General features: G+C 35.8%; 1 protein-coding gene across 4 annotated transcripts in view; it reads right to left on the minus strand.

Annotated features, from left to right (window-relative positions):
- Window positions 1-830: 830 nt before the first annotated feature.
- AFTPH (aftiphilin) overlaps window positions 831-21,107 on the minus strand; it is a 63,557-nt gene continuing 43,280 nt past the window's right edge. Inside the window, exons 6-10 of one of the 4 annotated variants that reach the window (XM_060309373.1) lie at window positions 19,452-19,574; window positions 13,803-13,863; window positions 12,188-12,361; window positions 8,172-8,295; window positions 831-1,452 (exon numbers count right to left, since the gene is read on the minus strand). In XM_060309373.1, the coding sequence (XP_060165356.1) occupies window positions 1,308-1,452; window positions 8,172-8,295; window positions 12,188-12,361; window positions 13,803-13,863; window positions 19,452-19,574 (627 nt within the window). In that variant the 3' untranslated portion in view covers window positions 831-1,307. The remainder of the gene's footprint in view (window positions 1,453-8,171; window positions 8,296-12,187; window positions 12,362-13,802; window positions 13,864-19,451; window positions 19,575-21,107) is intronic. The other 3 variants (XM_030877381.2, XM_030877383.2, XR_011377888.1) reach the window with 3 other exon arrangements.

Genomic DNA, 21,107 nt, shown 5'->3' on the forward strand with positions numbered 1-21,107 from the left:
TGTATTTCCTTGGGAAGAAAAAAATTCCCTACAAATCCCTATTTAACTTTGCCAATTCTGATGAAGATATATTATAATGATCATGGGAATTTCTTGTATGATCTCATGTTCTACATAAAAACAGCTCAGCTACTTAAAGGGTTGATTCAAATTCTTATGGGTGAGAATCTAATTCTTCTTGGTTTTAATAAACTGGAAGCCCTACCAAATGATTTCTTCTGGATTGAAACACATTAAGATGAAATAAAACTTAACGTTCAAATTCATTACATTTTCCCTCAGATACCAAAGTACAGACACCAGGCTAAACTTCTTTTAAATTATTTTATTTTTGTGTAAGCTAAAAGGAAATTTACACACTGAAATCTCAAAAGACCTTGGGCATGCACATTAACCTTGTTAGAGGTTCCTCTACATGTCTCTTTTTTTCCATAGGAATTTCCCCAAACATTTAAAACCCATAGTTTTTACTGTATATACAGCCTAAACCATAGCAATCTATGATTATGTCATTTTACACTGTGCAAAATCCTCAAAAAATAGTGGTATGATAGAACAAAACAATCAGTAACAAGTAAATTTCATGGTAAGACATTCATGTAATTTGGTCCTTCTCTAAACCAAACTGATTTAAAACAGACAGGCACAATCTCTTTAAACCCCTTCAATCAAGTTCTGACAATGATCCATACCCTAGAACAAAAGCGCAATCGATGAAAGTACCTTGCAAAAGGTCAAACAGCAACAGGCCAGACTGAAAAGATTAAACAAGAGCACAAAAAGGGTAACAAAAGCCAGATCTGAAACAAACCCACCACACGTAAAATTAAAAAAAAAAAAAAAAATTTAAACAGGGACTTGGAGCTTATTTATGAGAGCAAAAGTAATTCAGTGTATGATGTGAAAAATTAATAGGACAGTCAATGCAATCTGAAAAGACTGAAGGGGATTTCACAGACAGTGGAGATTTGACTTTTTAGTTTTCATTTTTTTATTTCAAAAGTTTTGTAAGAAGGACACCACCAGTGTATTTCACAAAGACATAAATGTATACACCCCAGCAACACAAAAAGAATAAATCTTCAAAAATGTTCACCCCGATTATTTACATTTGTTTCTAATATAAATTTAGGACTTCAGTATGTAAATAAATATACATTACTATGTATACCTTTCTAGTGCGGCTTACCAACAAATCAGCTGAACTTTAATTTTTTTTTTTTTAATTAGAGCAGGTATGCTTTTGATGGTGGGGAAGGGCTGGAGGGAAGGAAAAGCAACTGAAACCGTCCAGTTCACATCAGTTATCAGTCTGTCTTCTCTTGGGAGCTTGTGGAAGGTGTCAAGGTGGTTGGGAACATCAACACCTTGGCATGCATGAACGTCAGGTCAGGAAGGCTGGCGATCACCTTGATGGCTTCTTCACTCAGGTGCTCTTCTCTTTTCGGTTTCCTGTTGACAAATGAAAAAAGAGATGTGTGTTAAAGTGACACTTGCTGGAGGTCAAACGGGAGAAAATCTACTCTCAAGGTAGACAGCAATCTGTGGGGACTTGAGTTATCTTTCCCTCTGCCAGTCCCTGAACCTCATAATACCTTTGTGTTGAGTGCTTCCTGTGCCAGAGGCCAAATCCCTTACAAAGATTCACACCGAATTTATGTATGTTCATTACAGTTAGGCAGGTACGTAGACATTCACATGTACCTGTGCACAGCTCGCAGCTCTATTTAAGCTTAGAAGCATCTACCTAGGCATACTTTTAAAATGTTACTAGGGAACTCCCTGGTGGTCCAGTGGTTAGGATTCCGTGCTTCCACTGCAGGGGTCACGTGTCCGATTCCTGGTCGGGGAACAAAGATCCTGCGTGCTGTGTGGCGCAGCCAAGAAAAAGTTACGCAGCAGAAATATGCTGCTGAAGCCCTAGTTAATAACACTCTGCCCAACTGGACTTCCCCTTCCCCACTGAGAAACTACCAAAGTTGCCTCAACATAAAGCAAAGTATGTCTGGCACGGTCCTTGTAAGTCATTTTAACCTCAGGCTTTCTTCAACCCCAAAGGGGAATTCCAGGACAGAAAGCCCTCAGCTCAAAAACATCCAGCCTCTGCCCCACTGGGATGCAGAGAGATGGTAGGTCCAAAGGCCGCAGCACTAGGGCCAGCTACTCATGCCAAGAATGCACATAGGCAGGAAGGACTCAGGGAGAGGGGAAATCTCGAAATCTGTTGGGTCCTATAGATGAAATGCCCCTAATATAAGAAGTGATCAGCGTGGCGACACAGAGAGGAAGAGCTCCTGCTGACCCGGGTCTTCCCAGCAGGTGAGCCACAGAAAATGCCAATTGAGCCTCGAATGTGGCTCAAATTGAGCACATGATTGTAATCCAATCTTTATGTTTTCTAGGATGTTAAATATACTGAAAGATAGCTGCGGTCATAAAGATATTAATTTTAGATCAAAGTAATTTAAAATTGTTGACTCTAAAAGGCCCAATCCTCTTTTACAGTAAATGATAGTTGGTACTCTATTAGGTGCGACACAAGTTATTTCTTCCACCTAAGTATTTTCTTTGTCCTTGGGATGAGGTGCAGGAGGTCAGGAGATGAAACAAGAAAGAAAAGATAGATGCAGGTCTTTGTTTTATACCTGGACTTTTCTGTTGTTACCACATTTAAGTTCAGGCTGAAATAAAAAGATTTTATGAAAAGACTGAAAAATAAAACATCAGACTTTTAGGACCAAAGTTCTTCAATATGGGGGTCAGCTTCAGGTACACTGAAACCATCAGTAGATCAACTCAGAAGAATGGAATAGCACTCCAAATTTTTTCCGATTAAAATCTACATTTTTAATTGCACTTAAATCATGGTAAAACTATTAAGTGGATGGTTGATGGGAAGTTGCCTATCTGCATCATTCCACAATAAAACCAGATAGTTCACTTTTTAGTCTCAAAGTGAAAAACTGGAAGACTACATGGGAAAGGGCAGCCTCTCACCATGGTCAATCTTAGCATCACTCACGATGGGGTCAACCAGACATTATGTGTCGTCTGATGCGATACAACACCTATGATGTATTCCAGCCAAAAGGCTTTACCTGAATCCATCAAACCTTTAGATATAATGTCCAGTTTACAGGAAATAAGGGGAATAGAGAAATATTTGAAAACTACTTGAAGGAAGCAAATGGACAAATCCAGAGATTGGGACGTTCTGCAGGACAAGTGGACCGATCTTTTCAACAAGCTAGCGTTAGTAAACTGAAAAGCAAACAGAAGGGATGGGGGTAGATATACTAGGTTAAAAGTGACTTAGCCATAGCAGCTAGGTACAATAGTCCTAGATTGGATGCTGATTTGGAGAAAGCAGAGAGAAAGGACATTGTTGGGGAATTTGAATACATATAGCCTGGCTATTAGATGAAATGAAAATTTACTGAAATCAGTAGATGGAGACCACTGACTGCAAGGGAAGGCTCAATGCCGTATAGACTATAAAATCTCCTTTTTGGTTAAAACAACACTCATATGGGTATATTTGCAAAGATAAAGATCTGAAAGAATATGCACTAAGGAGTTATAGTGATCTGACTGGTAAGAATGTGATACTTTCATGAAAAATTTTTTGTCTATTTTCTAACTTTCTACTCTTACTGTTTCTGTAAAGATAAAAAATTATTAAAAACAGTAACCAGTAAAATTGCACCTAAATGGACTTCTCGCTTGTGGAGTGCAGTTGGGGTGTGGGGAAGGAGAACAAAGAAGTTGTTTTCACCCAAGGAATGGTTGGTAAATATTATTCTAGAGTTTCTACCAATTGCCTTATTTCAGAGACACTACTTGAAGGCTGTCTGAAGTTGTATTTAAAAATAAGAAAAAGTTTACGTAGTTCATAGTTTGTGCGTTTATCTGTAGTCGCTATGCATTGATGTGATCTAGTTTTCTTAGAATGTAAGAAAGAAGAAAATGCTTGAGGGGAATTTGAAAATAAAAAGTTACATCATGACCTTTCCTTGAAGCCAAAGGCAGTGACCTAATTTTGATTTATACTCTTCCTAGTTAAGATTTATCCTTTTGGCCAATGCAGTACAATTAAGAGTTCAGAAATAAACCCATACATTTATGGTTAAACTGATTTTCAACAAGAGGGAAATGGGGCAAGAACAGTCTTTTCAACAACCAGTGCTGGTACAACTGGATATCCACGTGCAAAAGAATGAAGTTGGACCCCCTACCTTACACCATATTCAAAAATTAATTCAAAATACATCAAAGGTCTAAATATAAGAGTTGAAACTTTAAAACTCTTAAAAGAAAACCTAGATGTAACCCTTCCTGACCTTGAAGTAGGCAATGGTTTCTTAGATATGACACCTAAGGCACAAGCAATGAAATATATATGTACATATTTATGTACACATATATGTATATCTATCTATAGAGATATATACACATATACGCATGTATATAGGGCTTCATCAAAATTAAGAAACTTTTGTGTTTCACAGGACACTACCAAGAAAGTGAAAAAACAGCCTGCAGAATGAGATAAAATATTTGCAAATCCTGTATCTGATAAAGGTCTAGTATGCAGAATATGTAAAGAGTTCTTAAAAACAACAACAACTTCCCTAAAGAAGAGATACAAGTGGTCAATAAGCACCTGAAAAACTGCTCAATATCACTGGCCATCAGGGAAATGTAAATCAAAATGACAATGAGATATCACTTCATACCCATTGGGATGACTATAACCAAAAGACAGTAACAAGCCTTGTGAGAATGTGGTGACATTGGAACCCTCAAACTTTATTGGTGGAAATGCAAAATGGGGCCACTGCGCTTTGGAAAACAGTTTGGTAGTTCTTCAAAAAATTAAACAGTGTTACCACGTGACCCAGAAGTTCCACTCCCAAGAAAATTGAAAGCATTTGTCCACACAAAAACTTGTACATGAATGTTCATGGCAGCATTACTCATAACAGTCAAAAAGTGAAAACAACCCAAATGTCCATTAATTTATTAGTGGGATAAACAAAATGTGGTATAGCCATACAATGGAATATTATGCAGCCATAAAAAAGGAATAGAAAGTACCAATACATGCAACAACTTGGCTGAGCTTGAAAACATTATGCTAACTGAAAGAAGTCAGACACAAAAGGCTATATAATGTATTATTCTGTTAGTATGAAATAATCAGAATATGCAAATCCACAGAGATAGAAGGCAGATTAATAGCTGCCAGGGGCTGGGAAAACTGGCATATAGGGAGTGACTGCTAATGGGAACGGGGTTTCTCTTGGGGATGATAAAAATCTTCTGGAATTAGTGGTAATGGTTGCACAACCTTGCAAATATACTAGAAGCCACTGAATTGTACACTTGACATGGGTGAATTTCATGGCATGTGAATTATATCTCAATTAAAAGGTCAAAAAAAGAAAAGAAAAAACCATGCATACCTTTTGGCAACTAGTCCTCTGGCCTGTATAATCTTCAGTTAGAGGTCTGTGGCTACTAACTAGCTGGCTACCCACTGATTAAGATTAGGAAGTAATTTTTCTCTGTATTAGAAAAGGTAAGCAAGAAGATGGAACTATTTTAAAACTGAGAACTTGCATTTCTTTAAAATAAGAAGTCACTTTCACAACCTGTGTTTAGAAAGTGAACAGCACATGTACTTTCTCTTACATATGCAAAGACATTTGGAAAAGAGTATGGGATGTTGTTTGTTACATGGCAAATTTCCTCTACCTAGACCACTGTTTCTTAACCTTTTCTTACCCTACAGTTCCTCAGTGCTTTTTCACTCCATCTTCTGTGTATTGACAAAAGCCAAGATTTTGCTGAGGTGTACACTTCAAATTTTATTTTATTCAAAAACAAAAACAAAAACAAAAAATGAAGCAAAACCAAAAAATAACAAAGATGCTTAAAATTCCTTTGGAATTATGCCACCCCACCTTTCTCCCCCCTGTACGACTGAGAATCACTCATGGGGGCACTTTACAGTATTACCTTCTAATTATAAGACTTGTGAATATTTGCACTTCTCACCACTTTCAAATAGTTAATTCCTCCAAAGAGAAAACACAAAGTTGACAACTTGTTTTCTTTGCAATTTATTTTGTTTTAAATGTGAAGCTGGACAGGTACCAGAGACTAATTCAATGCAGTTACAAAACTGACCCCAGGATACACACTATAGTTTCAGTTCATTCCATAATAGTACAGAGTAAGAGAAAAAATAAAATAACTTAAAGTGGTAGGAGTTGGAAGAGTGCCCTAGTGTACAGAATGTTTTAAGGGTGAGTTGAAAAGTTAGGAGAGCAAGCAAGTTAACAATGTGGCTTAGAGCTCCTCCTACTGGCACAAAGAATGAATTCTCACCACCGGGACTTTGAACACTAACTACTACAGTTCACTCAGTGAGACTGCAGAGGGAAAAAGGTGAGGAAACACTAGGGCTGTCCTTAGAAAAAGTTGTCCAAAAAGTAGCAGGAGAAAGCCCAAACGATAAAAGTGTCAGTTTTTTGTTTGTCTGTTTGTTTTAAAAGTCATTAGCTTTTGGTTAACATATATAGAAAAAATGGATGAGAAATCTGTATAAGGAGAACATTAATTTGAAAATGATTTATTTGGAAAGAGAAATTAGAAAGCAAGCAAAAAATCCACACTAGCTTCATTTACAAGCAAGTTCACTTAATAGGAGGCTTTAACAGCGCCAGGTAGTGTTACTACAAAGAAATAGGGGTGATAAGAACAAGGGAGAGAATCTGTGGCTAAACAAGAACGTGCAGACTACAAATCCATTCCCGGGAAAAGTTCAGGGTAGCCTTAATTATAAAACAAATAATAATGGATTTTCATGATTATAAATATTAATTGTATTAGTAATAATAAATATCTGTTGAATGGGTACTTAAGCACAAACACAGTTTTAAAGGTGATGTGATAATTCAAGCCAAAGTTTTAAGACAGGTAAGCATTTATTATTTGCAAGGAAAACACGGCTTTATTAAATGGATGTTTTTCTACAGAAGAACTGATTTAAAAGATAAATCTGAATTTGACGTGTGAGTAGAATGTATTTAAACAGGAGAAAAAGCTATAATATCTCTGCCTAACTGGGCAAAAACAGGTGAATATTTTCACTTTAAAGTGCTGATGAATCACAGATTTGGTACAGCAGAGTTGGTATGCCGATCAACCAGTATTTGCTCTTGCAGTAGTGACTTCCTGGTTCATAAGATTACCTTCTTATTAGAAACTGCCTTATTCTTATGGCTAACATGTCAAAGCAATGGATTATTCCAGTGCTTAATTATGTAAAACTGAAGGTTTCCTGAATCCTGCACACAACGCCCACATGGCATTCCTGTATCTGAGATAACTGCTTTTCTAAAGGCCCTGCCCCTGAGGGGCTCCCAGAAAGCTTGTTAAAAGCAAGGCTTCGGGCTTCCCTGGTGGCGCAGCGGTTGAGAGTCCGCCTGCCGATGCAGGGGACATGGGTGCAGGGGACATGGGTTCGTGCCCTGGATCCCACGTGCCGCGGAGCGGCTGGGCCCGTGAGCCATGGCCGCTGAGCCTGTGCGTCTGGAGCCTGTGCTCCGCAACGGGAGAGGCCACAACAGTGAGAGGCCCGCATACCGCAAAAAAAAAAAAAAAGCAAGGCTTCACGACCCAAATCAGAGGTGTTATACATTAGCGAAAATTCAGAAAATAAAACAGTGGCCATTCCCTACTCTCTCTTAGCCCAGAGGTGAAAGGATCAGCATAGGTGACTCTGGGAGTGTGAAACTGGGTTCTCAAAGATGATCATCTCAGTAGTTATGAAAGAAAAGGGGGAGCATTTCTGTAATGGCTTCATGATCTCAATTCTTTTATCAGATTCTTCTCTACAAAGTTGGGTGTAGGGGTAGGGAAGGAGAGAAAACGACATCTGTCAGCCCTTTCCAGTCTCTCATGAAATAGCTCCGCTCTAGTAAATCCATAATTAAACATAATTTGATACTATTTTCTGGAATTAGGCATCTATTGGTTTTATAAATGTAAAGTGAATTTTAATATAATATATTGAAATACTGCCAACTTATGTGCTTTCCCATCTGGGCTACTTTGTTTAACACAGAATTCAAAATTAGGGTGTAATGAGCACTAGCTTTTACCTGGTAGATGTGCTTGTCTTCTCTACTGTGGACATGAGTCTCGCAAATGCATCAGTCACTTTGAGGCTTGAGGTGGAGATTTCCAGCTTAGAAGTTGTTAACTCATACAACTCTGGATCCACACCTTATAGTATAAAATGATAGTCAGTGATGGCAAGCTGCAATGGGTACTCAGCCACAATCCAAGATGCAAAAGGCAATTACTCTGTAAACATCTGAGTCTTTATAAGCACAACACATCTTTAGAACACTGTAATATTGCATTTAGTTTTTAAATTATAAATTCCACTCTTCGGAGTTTTTATAAAGTAGGAAAATACTCTTAAAATTCCACTCTGGTATAAATATAGCCTTAATTAATCTAACGTTTATGTAGACGATACCATCAAAATACTTCTAAAAAATTCTATCTGCTATAGAAAACTCCCTAAATTTTGTATTTGTTTGTGATATGAAGGTTATCAATGTTTTATAAATAGAATGCACATGATTTGTTACATAATATGACACCTCAATTTTTAAATTGACTGATTTAACTTCATTTTTTGAACCTCCCTTTTCCCTTACCTCCCTGACCATTTATCCTCCATTATTTTCATCCATATCCCCAAATTTGTAAGTTAATATAAAGTCTCAGATACAGTAAATAATTTGGTTAGTTTAAATATATTCTGACTATCTGAGGACATGAAATATTACCCAAAGTATCAAATTATTACTAAAGAAAAGTTATATACCGCATTGTTCTTTCTTCAGGTAAGAAGTGGGGAGGGTAAAATATTTTCAGAAAAAGTGAATAAAAGCACTACGTTTGAACAAAATGAAAATTGTCTCAAGGGTTATACTTCTATTGTCTCATAGCTGAATCTAGTGGCTAACAGTTCAAATATCTTGTTAGAAAAATTCAAAACAAAGCTAAGTTAAAGGATTAGATTTATTGTAAAATCTATTAAAATCCTTCCCATCTGACTTCATTAAAATATACATACATATTTTAAAACTTTCCTTGAATATTAATTTATATCAAATATGAGGACTACAAAAAACAAGGAACAATTAAATATTTTCAACTCAAGCTGAGCGTTGGAAAATAAAGGTAATCAGATAAAAACTTTTTAATCCTACACTCTCTTTGGTTTTAGCAAATTCAGTAGTTTCAGGGTATAATAGAAAAGCAGACTGTAAGTACAAATGTCTTATAGCTTCATCAATTTCTACTTATCATTTCTAAAAAAGCCCTAAGACCCGTAGATAAAATTATATATACATGTACCATATCGATATTAACAAACAAGTTTCCTCCTTTAGGATATTTCTAGGTTAAGAAAAAAAATCAGGAACTGCCTTCTATTAACCACCTTTGTAGCTGACTAGCAGATGTAAACACAGATCTCAGATGTTTACAGAAATCATACTAGCACAAGCGGCTTCCACAGTTACCATGTCCAACAAGGGAGGAAGGCTATAGAAAATGTTTGTTGACTCTCCGAAGTTTTTAGTATTTCATTAAGGTACAGTTTCAAAATATAATTTAAAAGGCCCTTTCTTTGTATTTCTATAATAAGTATTAAGGTTGCAATTAAAATGTAAAAATTTACAGATGCCTGTAAAGGGACCAGATGAACCCAAAGCACCTCCTTCCTCCACTATGAAAGGTTAGATTCCAAGTAACCACAAAATTTAAGTAGATGGTGAATGCACAATGCAGAGTAAACAATTGCATTCTGACTGGCAACAGGAAAGTGCTAGTAAAAATTTAGTTGGGTTTATACAATACTGACAACTTGGCCGTCAAACAGTGAAGTGGGAGATTTTTAAAAACCCCTTCAACCTCCCCCAACCTCCCAAAACCATTACCACCAAAAAAAGTACTATGGCTATATTTTATACTTTTCAAAAACAAGACAACTACTTACTCTACACAAAAAACTGGAGAGTAATTTTTTTAATGGAAGAGGTTTTTTTTTTAACAGAACCTTAATGAGGCATAGTTTAGTTACATAAGTAAAGCTAGCCAACCAAGTTCTATGCCAACCTCCTAAGTCTCAAACACAAAATAATTAAATAACCGCAAGCTAAGACAAAATGACTTTCCCAGAAACAAGTCAGAAAAAGTGCAAGCAAGTGGTGAAATGGAATACTCAGGAAAGGGTTGACACCTGTAGCTTGATGGTAAGTTTTAACAAAACCCAATAGCAATAAAACAAGCCAAAGCAAATTTATAGTAATCAGGTTTACACAGCAGCTAGAGTATATTAATGAAAATACGGAAGGAAAATATTTAAAAGGTTCCAAAGTAATGAGGACCGCCATTGACCATGCTAATTTCATTTCCATTACAGCTCTAAGCTTCTGAAACTGCTTGCTCTTCTCAAAGCTGTGTATGTATACTGAGCCTGGTTTATCAGGTCATTTCTGTACTTCTTTATACAGTCAGATGATTTGTGCTCTTATGGGTGATTTTTAACTGAGTTTGAAATGTAACCAAAATTAAATTTAAACCAGGTTTTTAGACACCCAAAAGTAGTGACCTCATTTAAATTATGATACAGTCCATGACAAAACAAAGCTGAGAGCAAATTAGAAATAGGAGCTTGGTAATTCATTCTTGGGATTATAGTAATAAGGAAACTGATACACAAGTTTTTGGGTTTCTTCCCCCCATTAAGTATTAAAAACTAATTAGCTCACCCAGGTCATTTCATAGCTCACATGTGTTTAGAAGTAATTTAAATAGTGAAATATTCTGAAGTCAAAACCAGACACATTAGTTTTTCATATGTTTGTAAAATCTTGGAAACAATGAAAATGATAACCAGGGGATTAGATTTGCGGAATCCAGTCATTCTACAAAACGGCTTTGGAATGTCCTTATAGCACAATCAGATTTCCATAACCAGCTCTTGGAGAAGGGCATTCTGGGTCCCAGGTTCACCCTTAGCTGATTGTCTTAGTCTCCCCCATTTCCCATCATGGCTCCTAAATTGCTAGAAGTGGGTGGCAGGGTTATCTAGCTGAACAAAACCAGCAGATTCTCAGAACCAGGCTGGCTGTCTAACTGATCCTAGTGGGGACTGAGAGGGACCCTCCCTATGCATTCTGGGCATCAGCATCTATATAGCACCTCAACAGCCGTCTGGTATCAATGGGCATGATTACCAGATCACAAGTTGGGATGACAGGGAGTCATTAAAATCATATTAAATAAAATGTAAACATAAAAATGCCATTATATTTTAATCGTTTATTCAGTTAGAAAATGACAAAGTACATTAGGCCTTTGGTCAATGAACTGAACTTTTGCCAGGCTGAACATTAATTTAACAGGCACTCCCGTAAGTTTTAATTTCTAGCTTTTAGTATCTCATAGCAATTATTTTCTATTATTATCTTTAACATTTTTTTTTCCTCCATGGAAAACAGTAAACTTTCTATTCAAGAGCTACATAAAACAGTAATAATTCTATGTGGGACTATATAACTAAGTGCTAGACTCCAACATTTTGGAACCTAATTATACATTTAGCAGCACTAATGAACAACTAATTGAATGCTAGAATTTGTAAAAGGTTCTATTATCACAGACACTATAATGTAAAGTCACCTTTGTGTACTAAAATATTCTTATATCTCTAAATTTGTATTTTTTCAAATGGCTTTGTAGAATATGCTTTAAAAATAAGCATATAAAATATCACATTTTCTATTTACAGGGGGAAAAAAAACCCCTGCCTTTAACTGTGTAAGGACATTAGGGCTGTTTTATATCTAGAAACTACTTTCAGCTCTGAATATTATACTCTGTCAGTATAATTTTAAGCTTTCCTTAAAATACATTTCACATAAGTCATTTGTTATAGTTACACTACTAGAAAATAGCAGTAGATAGATGAAAGAAAAGTAGTAGACATTATAGAGAATACAATCTACTTGTTTCCTTGTTTATAGGAAAGTCAAGTGATGTGGTCATGCTTTTAGTAAATAAACTAGAATTATGGTTTTAACACTCTGCTGACCTGGGATTGTGGTGCTGCTGCTAGAGCTACTGTCATCCACGGGCCCAAAGAAATCAAGGTTCAGAAGAGTGGAACCTCCACTAGCTTGAAATTCAGTGACCGTGTTGGTAGGCAGCCACACAGAAGGTAAGCCAAGGGAGGAGGGGTTATGTGTAAAAAGGGGTAAGACACACACTTGAACATGCAGGTTATAATTAGTAGTCATTACATATTTTTAAATCAACATTAAAACAATGTGTACAGTATTAGTTTTTCACTGCTAAGGACATTTCTAAAGTAACAATTTAATTCAATGTACATTTTCTCATGTACAACGTAAATAATTTGACACTTAGTAAGGTTTTAGTTAGGAGTTCGGTTCTTTCAATTGAAACTCGAAGCCATACCAGAAAGACCAAGGGGAAAGTATACCCGTTAAAGGGAAACAATACTTTAATCTCAACCCAACATTAAATCACTGTACATGCCCAAATAAATCTTTTATGTTAGTAGTGTTGGTTTCTAATTAATGCTTTTTAAAAGTGACAAAGTTGTCAGTTTCAGGACAGGCACCAATACATTAACTTAGTTTAAAATAAAATAACGTAATAAGGAATGTCATAACTGCCCTACCCTGATGTGCAACCTCAAGCTGTACTGTTCCCCTTTAACTCTGAAACAGTAATCAGAAATAGTATACATTTTTAAAGAAGTTGTTTGTTAATAAAAAGCATGATGATTTGACTGAATAAGACACCAGACAACAGCAGAAGGTGCATCCAGGCTTTCCTTCAGCACGGATATTCAATTGGATGCTTTCCAGATATCCTGGGATCCCCCACTCTAAGGCAAAGCTGATAGAATAGCAGGTGTTTTAGACCATGGCTCAAACAACTTATGAAGTATAAGGAGTAAGAGTAATTATACCTCAGAGTCCAATTAAAACTTGTGATGTCAACACACAGGAAAACTAGCATTTTGTATTACTTAAAAACCCCACCTTATTGGAATAAGTTATTGGAATCCTTTTTCAGGATTTTCTTTTAAAGCCATAAGTGAAACCAATTATTTCTGGAACTACCTACTAGTATTTTGAGATAAGTTTTAGAAAAGGATCATGAAAATCATTCGTTTTTCCTTTGCATATAAGTGTACTATAAAATATTATTAAATCTGAAAACTACTTTGAGTCAATAAATATGGATCTATTTGCACATTGTTTTCGGTTAAATAATTGTGCTTTGTGCTTTAAAGCAGCCTCTACACACAAGACTTTGCATCCAAGAAAATTCCATGAACTAAGACTATAAAAAAAAATTTCAAGTAAATTGGTCTTACCTAAAATATCATTTAAACTGCCTAGATATTTGTGAAAAATAAGGAAGCTTGTTTTTGTCTTGAGATAAAGAAACTAAAATTTTATCTGGCTACTACTACCTATATATGGACATTAATACTGTTAATACTAGTAACAGCTGGTTTCTTGAGCAATCACTATTCAGAAAGAAAGCCTGAATTTCCAAAGATAAGAAGTTATGTTCAAACAAAAAAGGAAGTCAGCAGAGAGAAGTCTGTCTGAACTTTGTAGCTTTCTTAACTCTAGCTCTGGTGCTAGAGGCTCTACGGAGAGACGTACCATCTAAAGGGTTAGTAAGGCCACTGCTACTCCAGTCAAACTGGACGGGTGGTAGAGACTCCTAGAGTTGAAAACCAAAAAATCAAAATTAATCAGTATAGGTTGTAGCAACATAAAGAATCCTTAAAAATAAAACGAAACACTATTATAGCAAGATCATTAGGCAATAAGATACCTAAAGACAAAATTGGGATAATTTACAATTTCAGAAGGTTATCTACAAATATTAACACAAACTGAAATTGCAAAATTTATAAACAGTACAGCTTGTTGACATTAAAAATGTTGTATCTGAGAAATGGAATTATCTTTACATTTTCAAACAGAAATTTATGGACTGATCCTATGTCAAGATTTCAATCTATTCTCAAATCATGATTTAAACTACTGGCTTGATTACAATAAAAATATTTTAAAACATCACTGATTTTTTTTTCACTAAAGAGTTATCCACTTTATTTTAAATGACTATCCACTTAAAATTTCTTAATAGATAATATAATGCAATAGAGAAGGTACCACTGAAAGTGAGGCAATTTGGGTTATTAAAGACTAAGTAACTAGTTGTATAAACATGTATAGTTAATTTAGTTGGTTTCCTTATATATAAAAATTAAAAAAATCAATCATCTTCTTTAATTTAGAAATTACTTATAATCAGTATTAGAATTTAATTTTTAAAATAATGTACTGAAAAGTATATGCAGAACTCATTTGAGTATTCTAGGTTTTAAAATTCTGTTAACTACCAAACACATAAAGATAAAATGAGCAAATGATACATAGAAGATGGAAGGTAGTACAAAACATTTAAAAATGATTGCTGCTTTATTTTAAGAATATTCTTGACAAGAAAAAAAATGCCTCCTTTTCATTTTCTTGTTTTATTTTGAGGGTGGTGTTGGCAACAATTATTGAAATAACCTGTATTTTATTAGACTCTTACTATCAACATGTTGCCATCTTTTTTTTTCTATATTGCTCACCACCATGCTTTACTGTAAGGTAGGCACTTATTAAAACTTTATAATCGGGACTTCCCTGGTGGTGCAGTGGTTAGGAACCTGCCTGCCAATGCAGGGGACACAGGTTCGAGCCCTGGCCCAGGAGGATCCCACATGCCGCGGAGCAACACGCGCACCTTAGCAAAGAGTAGCCCCTGCTTGCTGTAACTAGAGAGAGCCCGCACGCAGCAACAAAGACCCAACACAGCCAAAAATAAATGAATAAAATATAAAAAAATAAAAAAACAACAACTTTATAATCATTTTTTCTGTGTAGACAAAGACATTGTTCCCTGTAGGAAGGGAACATGAATCGGCTATTTTTGAAAGTTCAATCCCATGACATTATAATACAATTGCTTTGATAACCAATTATAGGCATGTTACTATAAGCACTTAGTCTCCCCCATATAAGTCGGGCCTGGAGGTGGAGGGGCTAGGTATAAACAAAATAAAACACTAACATTAGTGGTTGCCAGGGGTGAGAGAGAGTTGTGGGAGCTGGAGTGGGGTGGGGCGGGGGCTTGGCTGTGGAAATGGAAGAAATGCTGTATGCTGACTGTGGAGGTAGTCACACACATGGAAAGATGACACAGAACCACACACACATACTGCACAAATGTCAGATTCTTGGTTTTGATATTGTACTATGATTATGTAAGATGTAATCATGGGGGAAACTGGTGAAGACACAAGGCACCTCTTCTGTACTACCTTTGCAACTTCCTGTGAATCTATAATTATTTCAAATAAAATTTTTAAAAATCCTGGTGAAAATCTCGTTTATAACCTACCTGCAAGACCGATAAATAACATTTAGAAAAGATTTTCTTTAGCTGATCTCAAAAACAAACAAAAAGCTCTAGGCATTCCAACAGATTCAACTTATATTATTCTACTTCTAGATCAGAAACACCTTTAGAACTATTCAACACTGACTGGATGGACCAAACCCAGATTTACATAATAACAAAGTTTCTGGGTATATGGAGCAAAGGTGTTTCATTAACATGTTTTACCTAAACGATGTCAAGTAGCTGGATGTTTTGAAATATTTCAGTGATTTTCTGGAATTTTAGCTTCTCACAGAGGTGTATGGCATTTTGAAGACACAGCCAATATTATAATAATGAGGTGCTAAATCATGAATCAAAATTTAGTGGAAAAGAGAAAGATGAAAAACAGATACCTAAATAATTATAGGCTAACTAACGGCACAGACAAGTAGGCAACTTAAGGAGAAAGCACTGGAACGAAACATTTTCAAACAACTTTAAGTAATGTGGCATGAATGATTAATGCAGAGACAAAAGAAAGGAGACAAGGTCATAATAAAAAGAGGGGGAAAGAAAAGACTAGAGACAGGAGACTCTGGCTCTAGTCCTAGCTATAGCACTGATGTGTGCTTTTGGGTAAATCACTTAGTCTTTCCAAATATGTTTTTCTAAGTGTAAAAAGAGAGTACAGTGCTAGATAGTCATTTTTTCTTTCTTCTATCTCTAAAACTCTGATTCACAACTGAAATAGCAACATAAAGTAGCCTAAGAAAAGAAGTTTGCTAGTGGTGACTAGCTGGGTAACTGATAGCCAGAGAGCTGACTTTACTCAGCAGTGAATAAAGTATGGTTAAAGTACTGATCTTAGAGGGGAATCAATGGCACCGTGAATGGTGTGACCTTGAAATTCAGTGGATAAAGATGCAAACGACAACAACAAAAAGTATCACTACTGGTTTTTACCTATAAACTGTTTTTTTCAGGTAAAAGTATCTTTTAAAAAAACATTAACAGTTGTTAGTAAAATATTAAATTCCTAAACAAGAGATGCAATGGCTATAAGACTGATGAGTACAAACTGATGTGGAAGATAAAAATTCTATGGGTACCAAACTGAAATAGAAAAGACAGGCCAAAAAGAATGCAGTCATAATGAGAATTATACAACTATGATAAGTTTGAAAGTCCCTGTTCAATGATGCCAAAACATAAGAGGAAGGTCTGCTATACGCTTTGGGCGGGGGCACGGGGAAATTTAGGTATTGAACAGGTCTTTCCTGACACATTTTGCTAAGCTTCTAGCACTAATGGCTATGGCTGTTTAATCTGAAAATTATCACTAGGAGAAAGACTGCATGGCCAAAATGTTAAGTGAAAAATATATACATGTTTATATAATGTATATATAATATATACATTGCATGCCAAAGAATAGTGGTAAGAAATATCACTTTATATAGAGAATCTTTACAATGCATTTCAGATGTTTGTTAAGTATCTTAACCTGAATCAGAAGTATGGAGCCAAGCAAAGGTCATGCAATCTAGTGATGGCGGTTAGGCATCTCAGCACAAAACTCTGATACGCATGCAGAAATCTTCAATTTGAATGTTAGAATGCAGACCTACACAGGCTCAAGTCAATTCAGAAATAAGTTTGAATTTCCACTGGGAAATATTATTTTCACTGGTTTCCCAAAAGCCTAAAAACTAAAGCCAGTGAGGATCACAAACTACCATAAAAAAGTACAGAATAAACTTGTTAATTCATTATTTACATGTGTATTTTTTAAAAAGAGAAATGTGTGCATGAAACAGAATAAAAGGACATATTTGCTTAAAAAGAGCTTTTAAAAAATATAAGTAGCAAGAGACCAAGTTCCATCTTCCAGCAAAAATGTTAGATATGCTTAAATGTTGCTGAAAATTCCTACACTTGCCTGTAAATAGGGAGAGAGTCCCTTGATTGCAAGTACATAGGGGTGTATATGTATGCACAGAGGTGGCAGCAGCTGAATACATATGGAGCTGCAACTAACCTCCATTAAATTAACACACACTAATTTCTACTAAAAATCTTCTGTTAAATTAACACACATGCTTTTTTTAGGTTATCTAGACTTTTAATCAAGTCTATAATTAAATTATATAAGAAAGATGATAAGTATGAGGTATGACTAGGCAAAAATGACAGGTGACAGCTAACTCTGATAAAATAAGCAATAACTTATGGGGCTGTAACACGTGGAAGTGGTTGGATAGAGAAGAGGAGAAGGAGGCAAGTAAAAGTAGCAACAAGTGGCCTCAAGTAAGAACAGCTCCATTTCCAGAAAACATACCAGGCAGTTACTCAAATTACTTTCCTAATACCTAGCATTGTAGGAATAAGAATGTTGATTGGGGCAGAAGTGAGAATGTGCTGTGGGAGAAGTAATTTTGGAACCTGCATAAACCTGGCAGGCCTGGGAGAGCAGCTGATAGCCAGAGGGCAATATAAGGCCAATGAAAAGAAGAGAGCTAAGGACAGATTCAACCTACTGAGACATTTTGCCCAAGGCACCTTGCCTGTTGCCCAGCCATCAATAAGGCCAGGCATTTTACGCATTAGGTCCCCTTGCCCACTAATTCAGTGCCAGTAATAAACTGGCTTCAGAGGGATGTTTAAGCTAAGCCCAAGTATAAACCACAGTGGTACAGAGCAGTAATATTAGATGTTTCTTGAAACACACCTGAAAAAGTAGGACCTTGCTTTACAAAATTATTTTCCAAAGTATGTTCTTCAGAAAAGGGTCCTGTGGCCAAGTAAACTTGAGAAATGAAGTAAAATTAAATAGGGTTATTCACTGCAAGATTCTTCAGAGTCCTTAATGTGTGGGTTGTGAATCTCCAAGGGTGGTTGTAGGGTATGATATGAAATATTTCCCAAACTTACTTCACTATGGAACCCTTCTTTAGTGGAGCATTTCTGGGAATTAGTGTTCAATGGAACATACATTTTGGAAAAGGCTGTCCAAACATACATTATTGTGTTAGACATAATCAAAGATGATATTTAAGGTTAAGAAATGACAAACACAGCAAGAATATGTTTTAGAAATGGTAATGTTCATTAAGAATACTAATATTTTAAAAAACAATTTGATGTCGAAAAAGTAAGCAAACCAAAGTGGCTATGTTCTCCCAGATAAAAAGTAAGAGGGAAGGCTTTGATATTAAACATATTAGACTGAAATACGATTTGTGCTTAAATGTCCCAAGGAGGTAAAGGATAAGAAAGGTAAGAGAGCTTTCTTTTTTTCCTAATCCATAGAATGTTTTGTTAAAGGCTACATCATTTTTAACTTAACAGCTTTATTCAAACTCTCAAAACAACAGTTTTTGATGTAATAAACACACTTAAATTTTATTACTTTATAAAATTTTTGCAGGCTTCAGGAAAAACACACTATAGCAGACTTGAAGAGCTGGTACAAATGCAGTGTTTTCCATTTTTTTGAAATCTAGCACTTACCAGATTTGTGTGTCAGTAATAATGATCATATAATGTTCAAGCTGTAAGGGATTTTTAGAGATGCTTGCTTCAAAGTCCTCATTTTATAGGTAAAAAGACTAAGTCCTGGATAGGTTTAAAGGACTTACCCATAACCAGCCAGTTCTCAAATTGCCTTTTCTATTTTTTTAAATTAAAGAGAACTTGCTCATTGTATTTCAAGGGATATTAATAAGTAACTGAAATCACATCTATCATGAAACTAAATTTTAAAAGTATTTCAAAAACTAAAAGTTATATATTAAGGGAAACAACAATGTGTGTGGACATACGTGTATATACATGCATAAAAATATCTATATACATCCAGATATTTTTACCTGGAATTGGTCAGATGTACATGTGTTCATTTCTGGTGACACAGCGGTTGTCTGACCGATGGAAGCGATTTTCTCTGCAGCAGATAGTGGTTTCAATGGTTCCTTGGTGGGCTCTAACATACCCTGAAAAAGGCATATTAGCCATTAATGGGGGGGAAGGATCAGCCCATAAACTTTGTAAACTTTTTTTACAAGAAAGTTAATCTAGTAGAAAGCAGAAAGAAAACAGGTCATCTGAAAAGAACTGAAGACAAAAAGGAACTAGTCCTAAATTTTGCTTCGTGAAAATCTTACAGCACTATAATGGGAAATGTTTCATAATAATACCTTTGGAATCCAAACTTTTTGAAGCAAGACGTTGTAATTGAACTGGATTTGTTGTAAAGTGCCTGGTTATCACTGTCACACAAAAGCATAAGCACATGGGATAGTGGGAGCGGGGAAGAGGCAAGCAGAACAGTATATCACATCCATGCCCTAAGAATCCAACATTATTCTGATGTTTCAGATCTGAAACTGCAGGAAAGGGCACTCTTCATACACATTACACCATGGTGGTGCTTGGAGAGGTGAGAGCTGATTCTAAAACACACCATATAATGTGATGACGTCTACATGTTTCAATGTGAATTTAGTGTTTGATCCTTGCTCCACTATAGATGGGAACCTTAATTCTTGGTTCTTTGGACTGGCAAAGCAGAGACAGTCATTTCAGAGGGGAAAACATCTTACATATTCCACTATGAATCTAACACACTTTTTGAGTAAGAGAGAAAAACATTCAAGATGGATGTAGAAACAAAGAAGAAGAAAAAAATCAGCATTTTGCATTAATGTTCTACCAAACACTAAAAATAATGGGTAATAATCCAGGTTACTGGCATGAAAAAAGGCCCAAGCTTTTACAAATTTTAAAATAATACTTGATAAGTTCTTGAATAGTTATCAACCAAATAAAAGTCTCCCTTTACTACTGGGGAAAAAAACCCAAAGCTGCTAAGTCAGGAATCTTATAGTTAGAATCTATGCATTTCTAAAACCAAGTTTTCAGGAGAATCCCCCTACCCTCATAAAATCAAGCATAAGCTAAATAAGCAATTTACAGATTTAGTTCTTAACAGTGCATGTGAAAGGCTTTAACCTAGCAGCTTGAAAAATGAAAATAAATTCATGGTCTAATTCAATACCATACACATTATACAGGCTTTCTAGTGTGCCCTTCTACAAAGGCTCCATGCATTTGGCAAACAATTACTAGTCTTAGCCAACTTTTCTAATATGAACTCTCCCTTAAGTCAGTGGTTCTCAAAGTGGTCCCCATCAGTAGCTTCTCTATCACCTGGGAACTTGTCAAATGTGCAAATTTTTGAGACCTACCCCAGACCTACCGAATAAGAAACTATGGGGGTGGTGCTCAGCATTCTGTGTTTTAACGAGTCTTCCAAGCCACTCCAATGCACCTTAAAGTCTCAGAGCCAGTGACTTAAATGACAATTTCAGGTACTATTCCTCAAGATGAGATCAAAAGATACTGAACATCTCATGTGCGTAAAGTACCATGGGAAAAATTCAGGTATCATTAAAATTTGAAACCGGATATGAAAAAGAATAAGTTTCTAAATATAAGGCGTCACACAGATGGAGGAGGAGATGATA

The sequence above is a fragment of the Globicephala melas genome, chromosome 12 (genome assembly GCF_963455315.2).
Source record: "Globicephala melas chromosome 12, mGloMel1.2, whole genome shotgun sequence".
Taxonomy (NCBI): Eukaryota; Metazoa; Chordata; class Mammalia; order Artiodactyla; family Delphinidae; genus Globicephala; species Globicephala melas.